This window comes from Indicator indicator, chromosome 23 (genome assembly GCF_027791375.1).
Source record: "Indicator indicator isolate 239-I01 chromosome 23, UM_Iind_1.1, whole genome shotgun sequence".
Classification (NCBI taxonomy): Eukaryota; Metazoa; Chordata; class Aves; order Piciformes; family Indicatoridae; genus Indicator; species Indicator indicator.
In genome coordinates this window covers 291,159-304,266 of record NC_072032.1, presented here as the reverse complement: position 1 = coordinate 304,266, position 13,108 = coordinate 291,159, and the positions used below count along the sequence as shown (strand labels likewise).

Here is a 13,108-nt window from a genome sequence, read left to right as displayed (position 1 = left end):
CCATCCCTGGAGGTGTTTGCAGCCAGGCTGGATGAGGCTCTGGCCAGCCTGCTGTAGTGTGAGGTGTCCCTGCCCATGGGATGATCCTTGTGGTCCCTTCCAGCCCTGACTGATTCTGTGATTCTATGATCTGCTCAACTGCCTGACCAGTTGAGGGCTGCTGACCAACTTAAAGCATTGTGCAAATGTCTCTTGAGCACTGAGGGGCTTGGGGCATCGACCACGTCTCAAGGAAGCCTGTTGCAGTGGTTGCCCACCCTCTAAAAGTATCAGTGATGATCCTTCTGCTGGAGGCTGCTCAGGGTATTGTCCCCTGTGGGTCTAAAGCCCTCCTAAGAGGGGTGGTTTTCCCCCCTCTGAGCAGTTTGCCCAGTGCCTGTGGTGGAGTTCTTGATACTTCCAATGGATTTCTCTTCTTGACACTTGGGTCTGTTGCTCTGGGAACCTGTGGGAAGTTCAGTCACTTCTGTGGCACCCCTTTGGATGTTGAAGGCATTACCTAAGATACCCATTAGCTTGTCTTCTTGGAGCTAGAACAAACCTAGACCCCTCAGCTTCTCATCTGTGTCATGTGCTCCCACCCCCTAAACATCTTGGTGCCTCTGCACTGTTCTCCTCACAGTTTGTGCCTTTCTTACCCTGAGGCTCTCAAAATGAGACCTCCTATTCCAGATGTGGTCTCCTAAGTGCCAGTCAGAGCTACACCTTCCCTCCCCTTCCCCTGGGGCTGTGCCCTTGTGCCACACAGCCCTTTCTAGAAGCAGTCAGGGCTCGTTGATGCCAGAGCATGCTGCTGACCCACGTTCATGTTGCCATCTGAGATCCCCACATCTTTCCCTACAGACCTGCTGCCTTGGCTTGTTCTGTAGTGCTTTAAGGAAACTGTGTCAAGGCCTGGAGGTTCGGGGTTGACAACTATGACAATTCCTTTTTAGGGCTCAACACCAGAGCTGTTACTGCAGCTGTATCACCGAGAGGTGCTTTGACTTTTCCTGTGTCTCTGTGTTCTCCTTGTGTCTTCCTCCGAGCAGTGAGCTTTGCTTCCCCATCCTCCTCCTCTTCATTCCTTTGATTTTTAAATACTTCTGGGCTCTTGTTTGGTCTTAGTTTGACTGCAGCACAACTGTTTGGTCCTTTCCTGGTTTGCCCCAGGGGAAGCCAGAAAATGAGAGAAATGTTTATTGAAGTTTTTCAGTAGGTGGTGTTTTGCTATCTGGTGCCTGGGCAGTCTCTGGCCATCTTCTGAAAGCAAACCCATCTCAAACTGCAGGTTGCCTGTAGTGGTAGAAAGCTTCCATATTGTCCTCCAGACAGTGTTGGCGAGGATGGAAGGGAGAGCAGCCCCTTGGAGAACTGGATGGGTGCTGAAGGCTTGGGGCAGTGCAGGGGTGGCTGACTGCAGTGGCCCTGCCAACCTTGGTGGCGAGGGAGGGAGGCTCTGAAGATGGACAGGCTGGAGGCACAGGCTGCATTTGCAGTGAAGCTCTTGGTCTTGAAAAGGGAGCTCAGCAGGGCTGAGGCCACGGGCTGGGGGGTAGTCCAGCCTGCTGTGGTAGCTCCTCTCTCAGTGCTAGGAAAGGGCTGGTGGTGCTGGGAGACACTGGTGCAGCTTGTTGTCTGCTCTGACATGTCCTTCTGCTGTGCATGTGGCATAGGGGCTGACCACACTCAGACATCCTCTGAGAGCTTTGTTCCTCAGCCCAAATCTGAGCCCTAGGCTGCTGTTGCACAGGAGGATTGAGAAGGATGTAGGAACCTGGAGCAGAGGTGCTGCTTGTGGTCTGCTGCTGCTTGCTTCTGCTCAGAATAGCATCACAGACAGAAAGGAGAGGCCTGGCATTAGGTGCTGGCTTCATCCAAGGAGTTTTTGTAGTGAAGGGCTGAGCTGTTACACTGAAAGCCCCAGAGGACAGGTGGATGTTCCTACCCACTGCTCAGAGACAGATGTCTGCCTGCAGGAGGGCTTGAGGAACCACTCTGCTTTGGCTCCTGCCTGAACCATTAACAGCTCCTTTGTGCTTCTCTACCACGAGAAGTAACTGGGAGAAGAACTCTGCTTTGGAGTGGATTCTCTTTGTGGGACACAGGGAAACTGACTTGTTTGCTCTTCCATAACCATCAGGTGGAAGGTAACCACTGCTGTAAATGCACCTCCCTGCAGAGCCAAAGGTCTTCCACTGGGGAGCTTTAGTGTTAGACGTGCAGCACTGAGGTCAGTGCTCCCCTAAGTAAGGAGCACCTTTAGGTGCTTTCCTAGAACCTTCCTTCTTCTGTAGGCTGCAAGCAGAGGTCCTGAAGTGACCAATTCCTCTGGGTCAGAGACAGGACCACTGTGTCCTTTTACTAATTTTGAGGCTCTTTTCTTTATAGTTTAATTCAACTGATTAATTTCTTCTCCAGCCCTTGCAGCAACCTTAGAAGGAGCCCTCAGCACAACAGCTCGCATCACCCTTCAGGCCATCACTGCCCAGGAGTCTGCTGTGCAAGCAGTGAATGCCCATTCCCAGATACTGAAGGAGGCCATGGACAATTCTGAGGTAAGCTGGACAAACAGGGACTTGTTTTTATTGTGTTCAGTAGAACTTAGAATCTCAGAATTAAAGATCAACTTGGAAACCTTTCCTGGAACATCTGTACCTTTAGCACTGTTTTATCTCATCTTCCCACCTGTGAAATCACAGAATCCAGAGTGCCAGGCTGGAAGGGACCCCAGGATCCTCTGCTCCAAGCTTTCCAGGTGATGGTGCAGCTGAAATGAGCTGCCCAGCACCCTGGCAAGCTGAGGCTGCAAACTGTCCCATGCAGGGGATCCACTGCTGCCCTTGGGAGCTGATCCCAGTGTCTGGCTGTGCTCAGGGGCAAACATTTCCCTCTGGAGTGCAATGGGAATGTCCCCAGCAGTCCCTTGTCCCCATCCCCCCTTGGTTTTGCCATGGCACTCCTTGTACCAAGGGAGTCTCCATCCCCCTGGTAGCCACCCTTGATGTGCTGGTCCATGGTGATGAGGTCTGCCCTCAGGCTTCTCTTCTGGAGGCTGAACAGAACAAGCTCTCAGCCTTTCCTCAGCTGGTAAAATGTAGCAGGTAAAATGTGGTGCAGCTGAGCAATGCAGTGGGTTTGCTTTTGAATTTTAAGGATTTTTTTCCCAACTTATGTCTCTTTTGCAAAAAGAAAAGCTCAGGTTTGCTGATACTTTTAATACTATATTTTAATTCAGACCAGAATGGTCTGGGTTGGAAGGGACCTCCAAAGCTCATCCAGTCCAAGCCCTCTGCACTCAGCAGGGACATCCTCCACTAGATCAGGTTGCCCAGAGCCCTGTCCAGCCTCACCTTGAACACTTCCAGGGATGGGGCCACAACCACCTCCCTGGGCAACCTGTTCCAGTGTTCCACCACCCTCCTGGTGCAGAACTTGTTCCTCACATCCAATCTCAATCTGCTCTGCTCTGCTTTGAAGCCATTGCCCCTGGTCCTGTCCCTGCAGCCCTTTGCAAACAGTCTCTCTGCAGCCTTCTTGTAGCCCCCTTCAGGTACTGGCAGGTTGCTATTAGGTCTTCCTGGAGCCTTCTCTTTTCCAGGCTGCACACCCCCAGCTCCCTCAGCCTGTCCCATAGCAGAGCTGCTCCAACCCCCTGAGCATTTTCATGGCCTCCTCTGAAGGCTCCATGCCCATGAGCAATACCAGCTTGTGGTTCAGGTGTGCCACTGCTGGGGGCTGTGTGGGTCTCCTGCTTCCTCTTCCCTTCTGGAGCAGAGGATATCATGTAGTTAATCAGACAGGGCCATCTGGGCAACTAAGCAAACATAGTTAAAACCCAGGACCTTAGGAGCTTGCTTTCAGGGTTAGCTATTAGACTTGCTTTGAAATTAAGCAGCTTTCCAGTATCCCTGTACTGGGAGCATTAGGCTTGGAAGCACTTTGGAAGTATGAGAGCAGCACATGTAGAATGATTGCTCCCAAAACATTGCCCCATCCAGTGATGTTCACACAGGCTTTTGTCAACCAAAACCCAGCCAAAAGGTAGGAAGAGGGTAACCCTGAGTAAGGCTTCCAGCTCTGCTGTGGGTCAGGCTGAGGGAGGTGGGGTAGCAGGGTGTGGATCTCTGCAGGCTTTCATTTTTCTGATGGCTCTCTTCAGTGATTGCAGTGACCCCAATCTGTGCTTCACAGGATGCTGGGGAGAAGAAGTCCTCTCAGTGGCGCACGCTGGAGGAGGCCCTGAAGGATCGGAGGAGAGCAGTGGATGAGGCTGCTGATGCCCTTCTGAAAGCCAAGTAAGTTCCCTGCTCTAAGGCTTACTAAGTGCTGAGTTAATGTCAGCCATGGGAAGGCTGGCAGGCACCCTCTGGGCTGCTGGCTGTGCTGCTGGCTGTGGTGCCAGGAAGTGAAGCTGTTTGGTTAGGGTGCCAGGCTGAAGAAAGATTTCATGCACTCAGGAATATTTTAATTTCCAGTGGATACTCCTTGGGTGCTGCTCCCATGGTCCTCAGTGTGCCAGAGGGTCTGCAACAGCCCCATTCTTCTTCTTAAGAACTTCTTCAGCTCCTTAGTACTTCAGTGTAGTGTTGCTAAGATAAGTGAGATTGAAAAGATTAAACTTATCCTTTCAGCATTGTTTTGGGGTAATTTGGTCAGCATTAAACCTGTTGTGAGGACTCTATGGGCATGGAGTCAATACCACCAGTGGCTTTTTAGCTGTCATGAACAGTTCGCACTCATAGCATGCTTAGGCTGTGAGCTGTTGGCAGAGTTGAAGAGGGGGCTTCTCCTAAGCATGTCTGAGAAACTTGACTCCTGCAGTAGAGCACTGCTGGCAGCCTGAGGTCCTGTGTGAGCCATGCTAGGAGGGGCAGCAGCAGCCTCCCAGCTGCACAGCTGCTGTACAAGTTAAAAACTCCTCTTGTCTTTGCTGACTGAAAATGGTCAGGAGGTGCAGCTGAGGTCTCAAAGAGTAAAGGCAAATGCCAGCCCCAGGTGTATTGGCTCCCATCCCCCAGTGCTCTTCTGCCTTTGTTTTTCTTTGCTGCTTGATTTTAAAGCTTGTTCCTTATGCCAGTGAGGTCTCTAGAAACTTGCTCTGTTTGCCTGGGTTTGCAAAAGGAATGCTTTGTAGAATCATTGAATTGCTTCCCTTGGAAAGGACCTTTAGGATTGGGTCACCATTCTCTAGCTCTGCTAAGGCTGGTGCTGACCCATGGCTCTCAGCCTCCTTTAACACCTCCAGGGATGAGGATTCAGCCACCTCCCTGGGGAACCTGCTCCAGTGAGAACCCGTTCAGTGAGGTTTCTTGTACTCTCCAGCCTAAAGCTTCCGTGCTGCAACTTGAGGCTCTTGTTCTGTCACTGCTTACTAGGGAGACGAGACCAACCCCCACCTGGCTCCATCTTCTTTGCAGGGAGCTGCAGAGAGCCAGAAGGTCTCCCCTCAGCCTCATTTCCTGTAAACTAAACATCCCCAGTTCCCTCAGCTGCTCCTCAGAAGCCTTCCCCGCTTTCACTTGATCTCCAGTTACACTGGAGGGAAGCACTTTGTTAATTACAAAGCAGTAATCCATCCTGGCAGAGCTCTGTATGTTTTCTGCCATCCTCATTTATCTCTGTCAGTCACCAAGCCCCAAATGCTTGTGCAGGAGGAAGCCAGCAGTGTTCAGAGTGTTTCCTTGACCCAGTTGATGGCTGTTTGCCTTCCAACCCTACCTGAGTTTTACTAATGCGAGCTCCTTTCAGTGAACTTCCCTCTTGATGCGTAGCTGCACCATCACTGATCCTCACTTCACATGGCACTGACTCACTGACATCTTCAGGTTTCAGGCTGTGGAAGAAATAATTCTTAAATCACAGCATCTTAGCCATGGGAAGCAGCTGTGGAGTTTTCCAGTTGTTCTTCCTGCCAGCACAGCCAGCCTCAAGTCAGCTCTGCTTTGGGGCTGTGCTGCCAGGCTGAGAGTCAGAGCTGGCTACAGCTGGCAGCTGCTTCTCTTTCAGAGAGGAGCTAGAGAAGACAAAAGGAGTCATCGAGAATGCCAAGAAGTCTCACCTGGCAGGAGCCAAGCCTCACATTGTGGCTGCAGAAGAAAATCTCCACCACATGCTTGTTGACTTGGACAACGTTGTGAAGAAGGTAACACCTCCACAGCTCCTGCAGACCTCCACTGGCACAGCCTCTGCAGAAGGGGACACTCTGCGGTGTGCATTCCTCCTTTCTGGAGCTGCACTCAGGTTTGGAGCTGGTGATGCCATTCCTCATGCCAAGGTCTTTGTGAGAACTTGAGCTCTGTCCTGCAAGTATCCAGCAGCTCCATGGGTGTCAATCCTCCCTGCAGGCCACTTGGGATTCTTTCCCTTTGCTTGGAAGAGGCATTTAGCATGAGGTCAGGGAGGAGGAGCAGCACTGTCTGCTAATGGCTTGGTGGGGAAATCACACTGCAGCTCAGAAGAGAGGGGAAGAAATGTGCAGGTGAAATCCATCTCCCTGTGCAGGACAGCTGGCAGTACATCCAGCTGTGCTTTGAGTGAGTGCAGCCTGGCAGTGGGAACAGCAAAAGTCCCTGAGGAGGGCATCACACAGTGAGGTTACTGGGCCCATGGGGTGGTTGTAGGCAGAGAAGGAGAGCTAGAGATGTGTAAGGAGAGAAACTGAACTGCAGATACTCTCTTGATCCTGGCTGTCTGTTTAGAGAGTGCCTGTGAGAGAGAGGGGGCAGTGGGAGCTGCAGCAGCAAGCAGCCACTGTGCAAGAGAGCTTTGCTCTCCCTGGGGGCTTTTTGTCCCCACAGTGACTGCTTTTATTGGGCTGCAGGGTACTGATACCTGCTTTCAGTGGGGTCTGCCTCTGTTCTCAGTGCTTGCCCTGGAAAAAATAAGCTGGGTTTGGCTTGTTTCAGGTGCAGGCAGCCCAGTCCGAGGCTAAGATCGTGGCTCAGTACCATGAGCTGGTGGCAAAGGCTCGGGAGGAGTTCCAGCGGGAGCTCGACAGCATCACCCCCGACGTGCAGCCTGGCTGGAAGGGGCTCAGTAAGTCTCCACTGGCAGCCTCCAGTTAGGTGCCCCTGGCACTGCTTCTGTAGTTGTGCCCACTCAGCTGCATGCCCAGAGCCCAATCCCCACTGGACTAGTTGGTTTGAAGTGAAAAGTGAGCTCCCCATGAAAAGAAGTGACCTAAAGCAGTGCTCTGAGGTGGGACCCACTGTGCTGGGTGGGAAACTTCACCAAAGGTAGCTCTTGTAGGGCAAACACCACCTGGCTGTTCAGACAGCTCTGCCCTTCCATGGTGTTTCAGGCCACTCCAGACATGGATCAGATCTGTGTTGCTAACTGGCTGACTGTGGCTGGGGCTGTTGCAGACACCACTGCTAGGGTGATAAAGCACTCCCTGTATGGCTCTAGTTCATCACTGCCATGACAGAGGCCCTGAGACACAGAACTCCCTGTTCATACCCTGCCTGCCCCAGGATGTCTTACTCCTAAATGAACATGGCACAATGGCTTGCCTGCAGCTACTGCACAGCAGTACTTTGGGAGTTTTCATGCTGCTGATGTTGCAGTTCCTTGCCTGGGATCTGAAATCTCCTGAGCTTGTCATTTTTTGAGGTGTTTGGGTTTTTCTGCTTCAGCTCTTTTCTGCTCTCCCTAGGACAGGCAGAAGTGTGAAATGTGATCCCAGAGCAGCTGGGCTGTTTGTCTCCTGCCAGGAAATCATGTTAGGGTCAGCTGTTGGTGCTTGCACACAACAGCCTTGCAGGAAGGAAGCAGGGACGGAGCTGACTTCCTGTTGCAGTGATGGCTGAGCAGACAGCTGGGCCACAGCCACCCCCAGCAGTGCCCTCTGCATGCTGTGTGTGCACCAGTGCTGGGGACAGGCTGCTGGGAGAGCTCTGCTGTGTCCTGGGAGCAGTTACTGCTCAAAAATTTGAATCCCCTAAAAACCTTTCCCCAGCTACTTGCAGTCGGGGTATTAACAAAGGCTGCAGCAGCTCAGCTCAGACTTCTCTGTTCGGAGGGGACCATCATCACAACAGATTTCTTTCCAGATGGAAAAAATGTGCTGATAATGTTGTTAATTGCTGCTCCCTGCTTTGGAAATGTGGAGCATGGTCCCCAACACGATTTTGCTTTCTGGAGCGGCTACCCCCAGCCACTCAGTGCATGTGGGGGAAATGTTAAATGAGCAGCTGGTGGGCAGAGCTTGCTCCTGAGGCACCCTGCAGATGGAGCTGTGCAGGGGAAGGAGACAACATCTTTGGGTTTGCGCTCACTGCCCTTTTGAGCTTCCCAAAAAGGTAGCTGTGTGTGGGAGTGACTGCTTAGCGTCCGTGCCTCTCACTGCTGCTTGGGGCTTTGTTTAGCTAACTGCTTCTGCTCTGTAAGTGCCTTGAGTTGTCAGACTCCACTGCCCTGCTGCACTTCTCTCCTTCCAACTTGCATCCCTTGCTTTGGCTGAACTTCAGCACCCACCTGTGGCTTTCCAGAGGTGATTTCTGTCATTGGAATGCTTTGGCCTCCCTCTTCCCTGTACTTGGCATACTGCTCCTTCTGAAGTCCTGGTAGACCTGGGCTCATGGTGAAGTCACTGTAGATAAGCAGCTCTTAGTTCTCTTCTTTACTGCTGCATGACTGACGTGCTGTAGTGACCATGCACTAACTTTTCTACCTTCTCCTCTTTCTGTTGCAGAGGTAACTGACCTAGGTGAGTTCCTGTGCCTTGTGGATATCATCTCTTCTCTGTCCTTTGTGTGTTTGTGTGGCATATGAACAAAGGGGTGAAATGTTGCACTCCTAAGTCACTTCAGTCTGAGGTTTGCTCTGAGATACTTTCCACTCATTTTGCATGGCCAGCTCAAACCACAGACTGCCCAGGTCAGTGTGGCTGTGGCTCCTGAAAGCCAGGATTCCATTTCCCTGGTGATCTGAAGCCAGCTGTGTGCTGCTGGGCTCCCAGTCAGGAGCAGAAGAAGCAGGGTGCTGGTGTTTGTCTGGCAGCAGGCCCCCCTGACAGCAGCTCTGGCTGGAGAGTTGCTGGGTCCCCAGCTCCTGCCAGCACCAGCACAGGGCCTGGGTACTGGGGAGCTTGCAGAGCCATGCAGGGCTGCTCCAAGTTGGGTCACCAGGGCCAGAGCTGTGTCCTGTGGAGGCATTGAGTCCTCTCTATATCTCCATGACTGACTTTAGGAGTGTTGAGGAAATCTCTGGTTCTGAGGTTGATGATAATTTACTTTTGCCTTTTGATCAAATGCAATTTGAAGCAGTAAACCCTGTTCTGTACTAGTGCAACAGCTGAGTGTGGTGCTGGCAGCCCTGCACTGAGCCCTGCTGCACCACTGCTGTGTGCAGAAGGCCTGTGGAGGTCCAGTGGCTTTGCCCAGGAGCCCCTGATGTCTCCATGCTGGCAGTTCAGCTGGCAGGGTGAAGCGCAGAGCCTGAGCCATGCTCTGGGCATCCAGCTACAAATGCTGCAGGCACAGCTTGTCCCCTCCCCTCCCCTCCACACTCAGCTGTAGTGGACCTGCTCTGGGGGCAGCCAAATCTGAAAGGTACCACTGGGCAGGAGGAGTCTGAAGCTGATGTGGAGGAGCACTCAAGAAAGGATGGAACTGTGACTGGCACAATGATCTGTAGGGTTAGAGCAGTGCCAGGGCTGCTCTGGGCACTCTCACCTGGGGCTGTGAGGCTAAGAGGCAGCCAGAGCTGAGAGCAGCTCCTCAGGCTGTGGCAGGGCTGGGGGGTGTAAGGCACAGCTGAGAGCCATTTCAGACCAAGTGCTTGTCTCATAGGCAGTAGCTCAGGCCAGAGGCTTGCAGTGCTCAGGAACTTTCCAGGCTCAGTGGCCAGCTGGGAGGAGCTTTGGAGTGCTGGTGGGGAAGGTGGGCAGCATGCTGGCAGCGGTGGGTGGGCAGCAGGCTGGCAGTTGCAGACAGCCAGTGGCAGGCAGTGTCTGGCAGTGGCAGGCTGGCAGTGGCAGGCTGGCAGCAGGCTGTCAGGTGCCTGCAGTCCCTGATGCCCTGCCTCCACAGCCGGGCAGTTGTCCCCGGATGACCTGAGCTCGCTGGTGGCCCATGCCCACCGGCGCATCGAGCAGCTGAGCCGGCAGCTGGCGGAGCAGCAGGTACGGCAGCAGCAGCGCATTGAGGCCGCCCTGCAGCAGCAGAAGCTGGAGGACAAGAAGGCCTTGGAGGCAGCAGTGGCCAAGGCGCTGGAGCACCACCGGAGCGAGATCGACATGGAGCAGGAGAAGAAGGTGAGGGGGACAGTGTGCCGGCCGGGCCTGGCTCAGCAAGGCTGCAGCAGAGTTGCAGGGTGCACAGAGCATGGGGCATGCTGGCATGGGGAGAGCCCCAAGGGTGGGAGATGTTGAGCAGGGAAACTCCTGCAGTTAGAATGGTGAAGTCATGCAGCCAAAGGGATGACTTTGTCTTGCTCCTATCTGCTGTGAGAGAACTCCTGGGTCAAAATCAATGTCTGACCTGACCCAGCATGGCCACCCTGAGGCTCGTAGCCCTGGAGCCTGCTTCCAGCTTAGACTCACAGAATGGTTTGGGTTGGACGGGACCTTAAACATCATCCAGTTCCAGCCTTCCCCCAACCCAGCTTGCTCAAGGCCTCATCCAGCTTGGCCTTGAACACCTCCAGGGAAGGGGCAGCCACAGCCTCCCTGGGCACTCTGTGTCAGTGTCTCATGACCCTCACTGGAAAGAATTTCTTCATCATCTCCAGTCTCAATCTCCCCTCCTCAAGCTCCAATCTGTCCCCTCTCATGTTGTCACTCCCAACCCTTGTCAAAAGTCCCCCCACCCCAGCTCTCCTTTCAGGTACTGGAAGGCTGCTATAAGGTCTCCTTGGAGCCTTCTCTTCTCCAGGCTGATCAGCCCCAACTCTCCCAGCCTGTCCCCACAGGGGAGGTTCTCCAGCCTCTGATCATCTCTGGACCCTCTCCAGCAGTTCCATGTCCCTCTTGTGCTGGGGACACCAGAACTGGAGGCAATGCTGCGGGTGGGGTCTCAGCAGGGCAGAGCAGGGGGCACAACCCCCTCCCTGTGCTGCTCAGTGGCACTGTGGGCACTGAGGCTGCTCTTTAGCACTGGAGGCAGAGGCTCAGTTATAGCATGGTCTTGGCAGCTTTTCAACAGGACACCTGGGCTCTGCCAGTGCCACCTGTGTGGTGTAGGCCCCTGGCACAGCCCAGCCTGGCAGTGCCAGGGTAACCACCCTGCTGTGTGTGCAGGTTGAAGAGGTGCGAGAGGTGATGGAGAATGAGATGCGGACGCAGCTGCGGCGGCAGGCTGCTGCCCACACTGACCACCTGCGGGACGTCCTCAAGATCCAGGAGCAGGAACTGAAGGTGGAATTTGAGCAGGTGAGGGAGAGGAGTCCCCAGAGGAAAGCATACACACTTCACAGGAGGAGGGTCCTGAGCCATCTTCCAGGAGACAGATGCAGGTGGGGAGGGAACCCTGCTTGTCCTGAAGAGATAAACCCAAGGGCCTGACAGTGCAGCCTGAGAGTTCTGTAGGTGAGAAGCTGTTGATGGCTGCAAGAGCAGCAGCTTCACATAGCTGCATCTTCTCCCCGCTGCGCTGCTCACTGCATCATCCTGGGCAAGAGCAGGGCTACAGGAAAGGATGTTAACAGGGAGCTGCCTGCAGGGTTGCTGCTGGCCTCACACAAGCACCTTGCTCTGCTGCAGAACCTCTCTGAGAAGCTGAGTGAACAGGAGGTGCACTTCAGACGCCTCACCCAGGAGCAGCTGGACAACTTCACCCTGGACATCAACACAGCCTACGCCCGGCTGAAGGGCATCGAGCAGGCCGTGGAGAGTGAGCTGAGACCCCAGGGGCCCTTATCCCAGCCTGTGACAGTGCCATCCCCAAGGGCCCTTACCCAAACCTGGCTGTGACAGTGCCATCCCCAGGGCCCCTTACCCAAACCTGTGACAGTGCAGTCCCCAAGGGTCCCTTACCCAAATGTGGCTACCTGAGGCCAGGCTTGGACACAGAGTTCATTGGCCTTGGACCAGGCCAGCCCGGCTGCCTCTTCCAAAAGCTCTGGGCCTGTTGTGGCCCTAAGTGGTGGCACAGCCTTGCTTTGAGGGCACATGCCCAGGGACAGCTGCTGTGCATGCAGGGTGCTGAGAGGGATGTGTTTCACTGGCTCCAGACTCTTGTAGTCCCCAGCCCCACCTGAGGCCACTCCTTGGCTTACTTTGCAGGTCACGCAGTAGCAGAGGAGGAAGCCAGGAAAGCTCATCAGCTGTGGCTCTCTGTTGAGGCCCTCAAGTACTGCATGAAGACAGGCTCCGGAGACAGCCCCACGGAGCCGCTGGGGGGCGCAGTGAGGGCCATCCAGGCCAGCTGCAACAACGCCTTCACAGAGACCCTGACGGGGGCGCTGCCGCCGCAGTCGCTGACGCGGGGAGTGTACAGCGAGGAGGCGCTGCGGGCTCGCTTCCACAGTGTGCAGAAACTGGCCAGGAGGGTGGCCATGATCGACGAGACCAGGAACAGCCTCTACCAGTACTTCCTCTCCTACCTGCAGTCTCTGCTCCTCTTTCACCCGCAGCAGCTGAAGCCCCCTGCTGAGCTCGGCCCTGCTGACCTCGACACCTTTAAGCTGCTGTCTTATGCCTCCTACTGCATCGAGCATGGGGACCTGGAGCTGGCAGCCAAGTTTGTCAACCAGCTGCGGGGGGAGTCCCGGAGGGTGGCACAGGACTGGCTGAGTGAGGCGCGGATGACCCTGGAAACCAAGCAGGTGGTAGAGATCCTGACGGCCTATGCCAGTGCTGTGGGGCTGGGCATGACACAGGTGCAGTGAGCTGGGTCTGCAGCCCCGCGGGTGCTCAGCCCTGCTTCCCAGCAGTTGCAGCCCAGGCTGCCCGCAGCGCTGGCTTGGAGCTGGGCTGCAGCCCTGGTGCCTTGCACTGCCTCTGAACTCCACCGGCTGTGTTTGTGTTGGGTGTGAGCTCCCCTGGCAGGCAGCTCCAGGAAGCTTCTCTGCAGGTTGTGTAACAGTTTTGTCTCCCTATGGTACCAGGCAGGCTGCTGTGATCCAACCAAAACAAAGTTTGCCTCCTGCCATTCATTTGCCACTTTGTCAGCTGAATAAAACAAGA

The 13,108-nt window shown here is 54.4% G+C and overlaps 1 protein-coding gene across 6 annotated transcripts in view; it reads left to right on the top strand.

Annotated features, from left to right (window-relative positions):
* Window positions 1-13,108, top strand: part of IMMT (inner membrane mitochondrial protein) — a 29,624-nt gene extending 16,516 nt beyond the window's left edge. For 5 of the 6 annotated variants that reach the window (XM_054391516.1, XM_054391515.1, XM_054391517.1 and 2 more), the window contains 9 exons: window positions 2,401-2,537; window positions 4,174-4,277; window positions 5,989-6,124; window positions 6,888-7,017; window positions 8,675-8,689; window positions 10,014-10,237; window positions 11,222-11,353; window positions 11,684-11,813; window positions 12,206-13,108. In XM_054391516.1, coding sequence (XP_054247491.1) covers window positions 2,401-2,537; window positions 4,174-4,277; window positions 5,989-6,124; window positions 6,888-7,017; window positions 8,675-8,689; window positions 10,014-10,237; window positions 11,222-11,353; window positions 11,684-11,813; window positions 12,206-12,810 — 1,613 coding nt within the window. In that variant the 3' untranslated portion in view covers window positions 12,811-13,108. The remainder of the gene's footprint in view (window positions 1-2,400; window positions 2,538-4,173; window positions 4,278-5,988; window positions 6,125-6,887; window positions 7,018-8,674; window positions 8,690-10,013; window positions 10,238-11,221; window positions 11,354-11,683; window positions 11,814-12,205) is intronic. The other variant, XM_054391519.1, reaches the window with a different exon arrangement.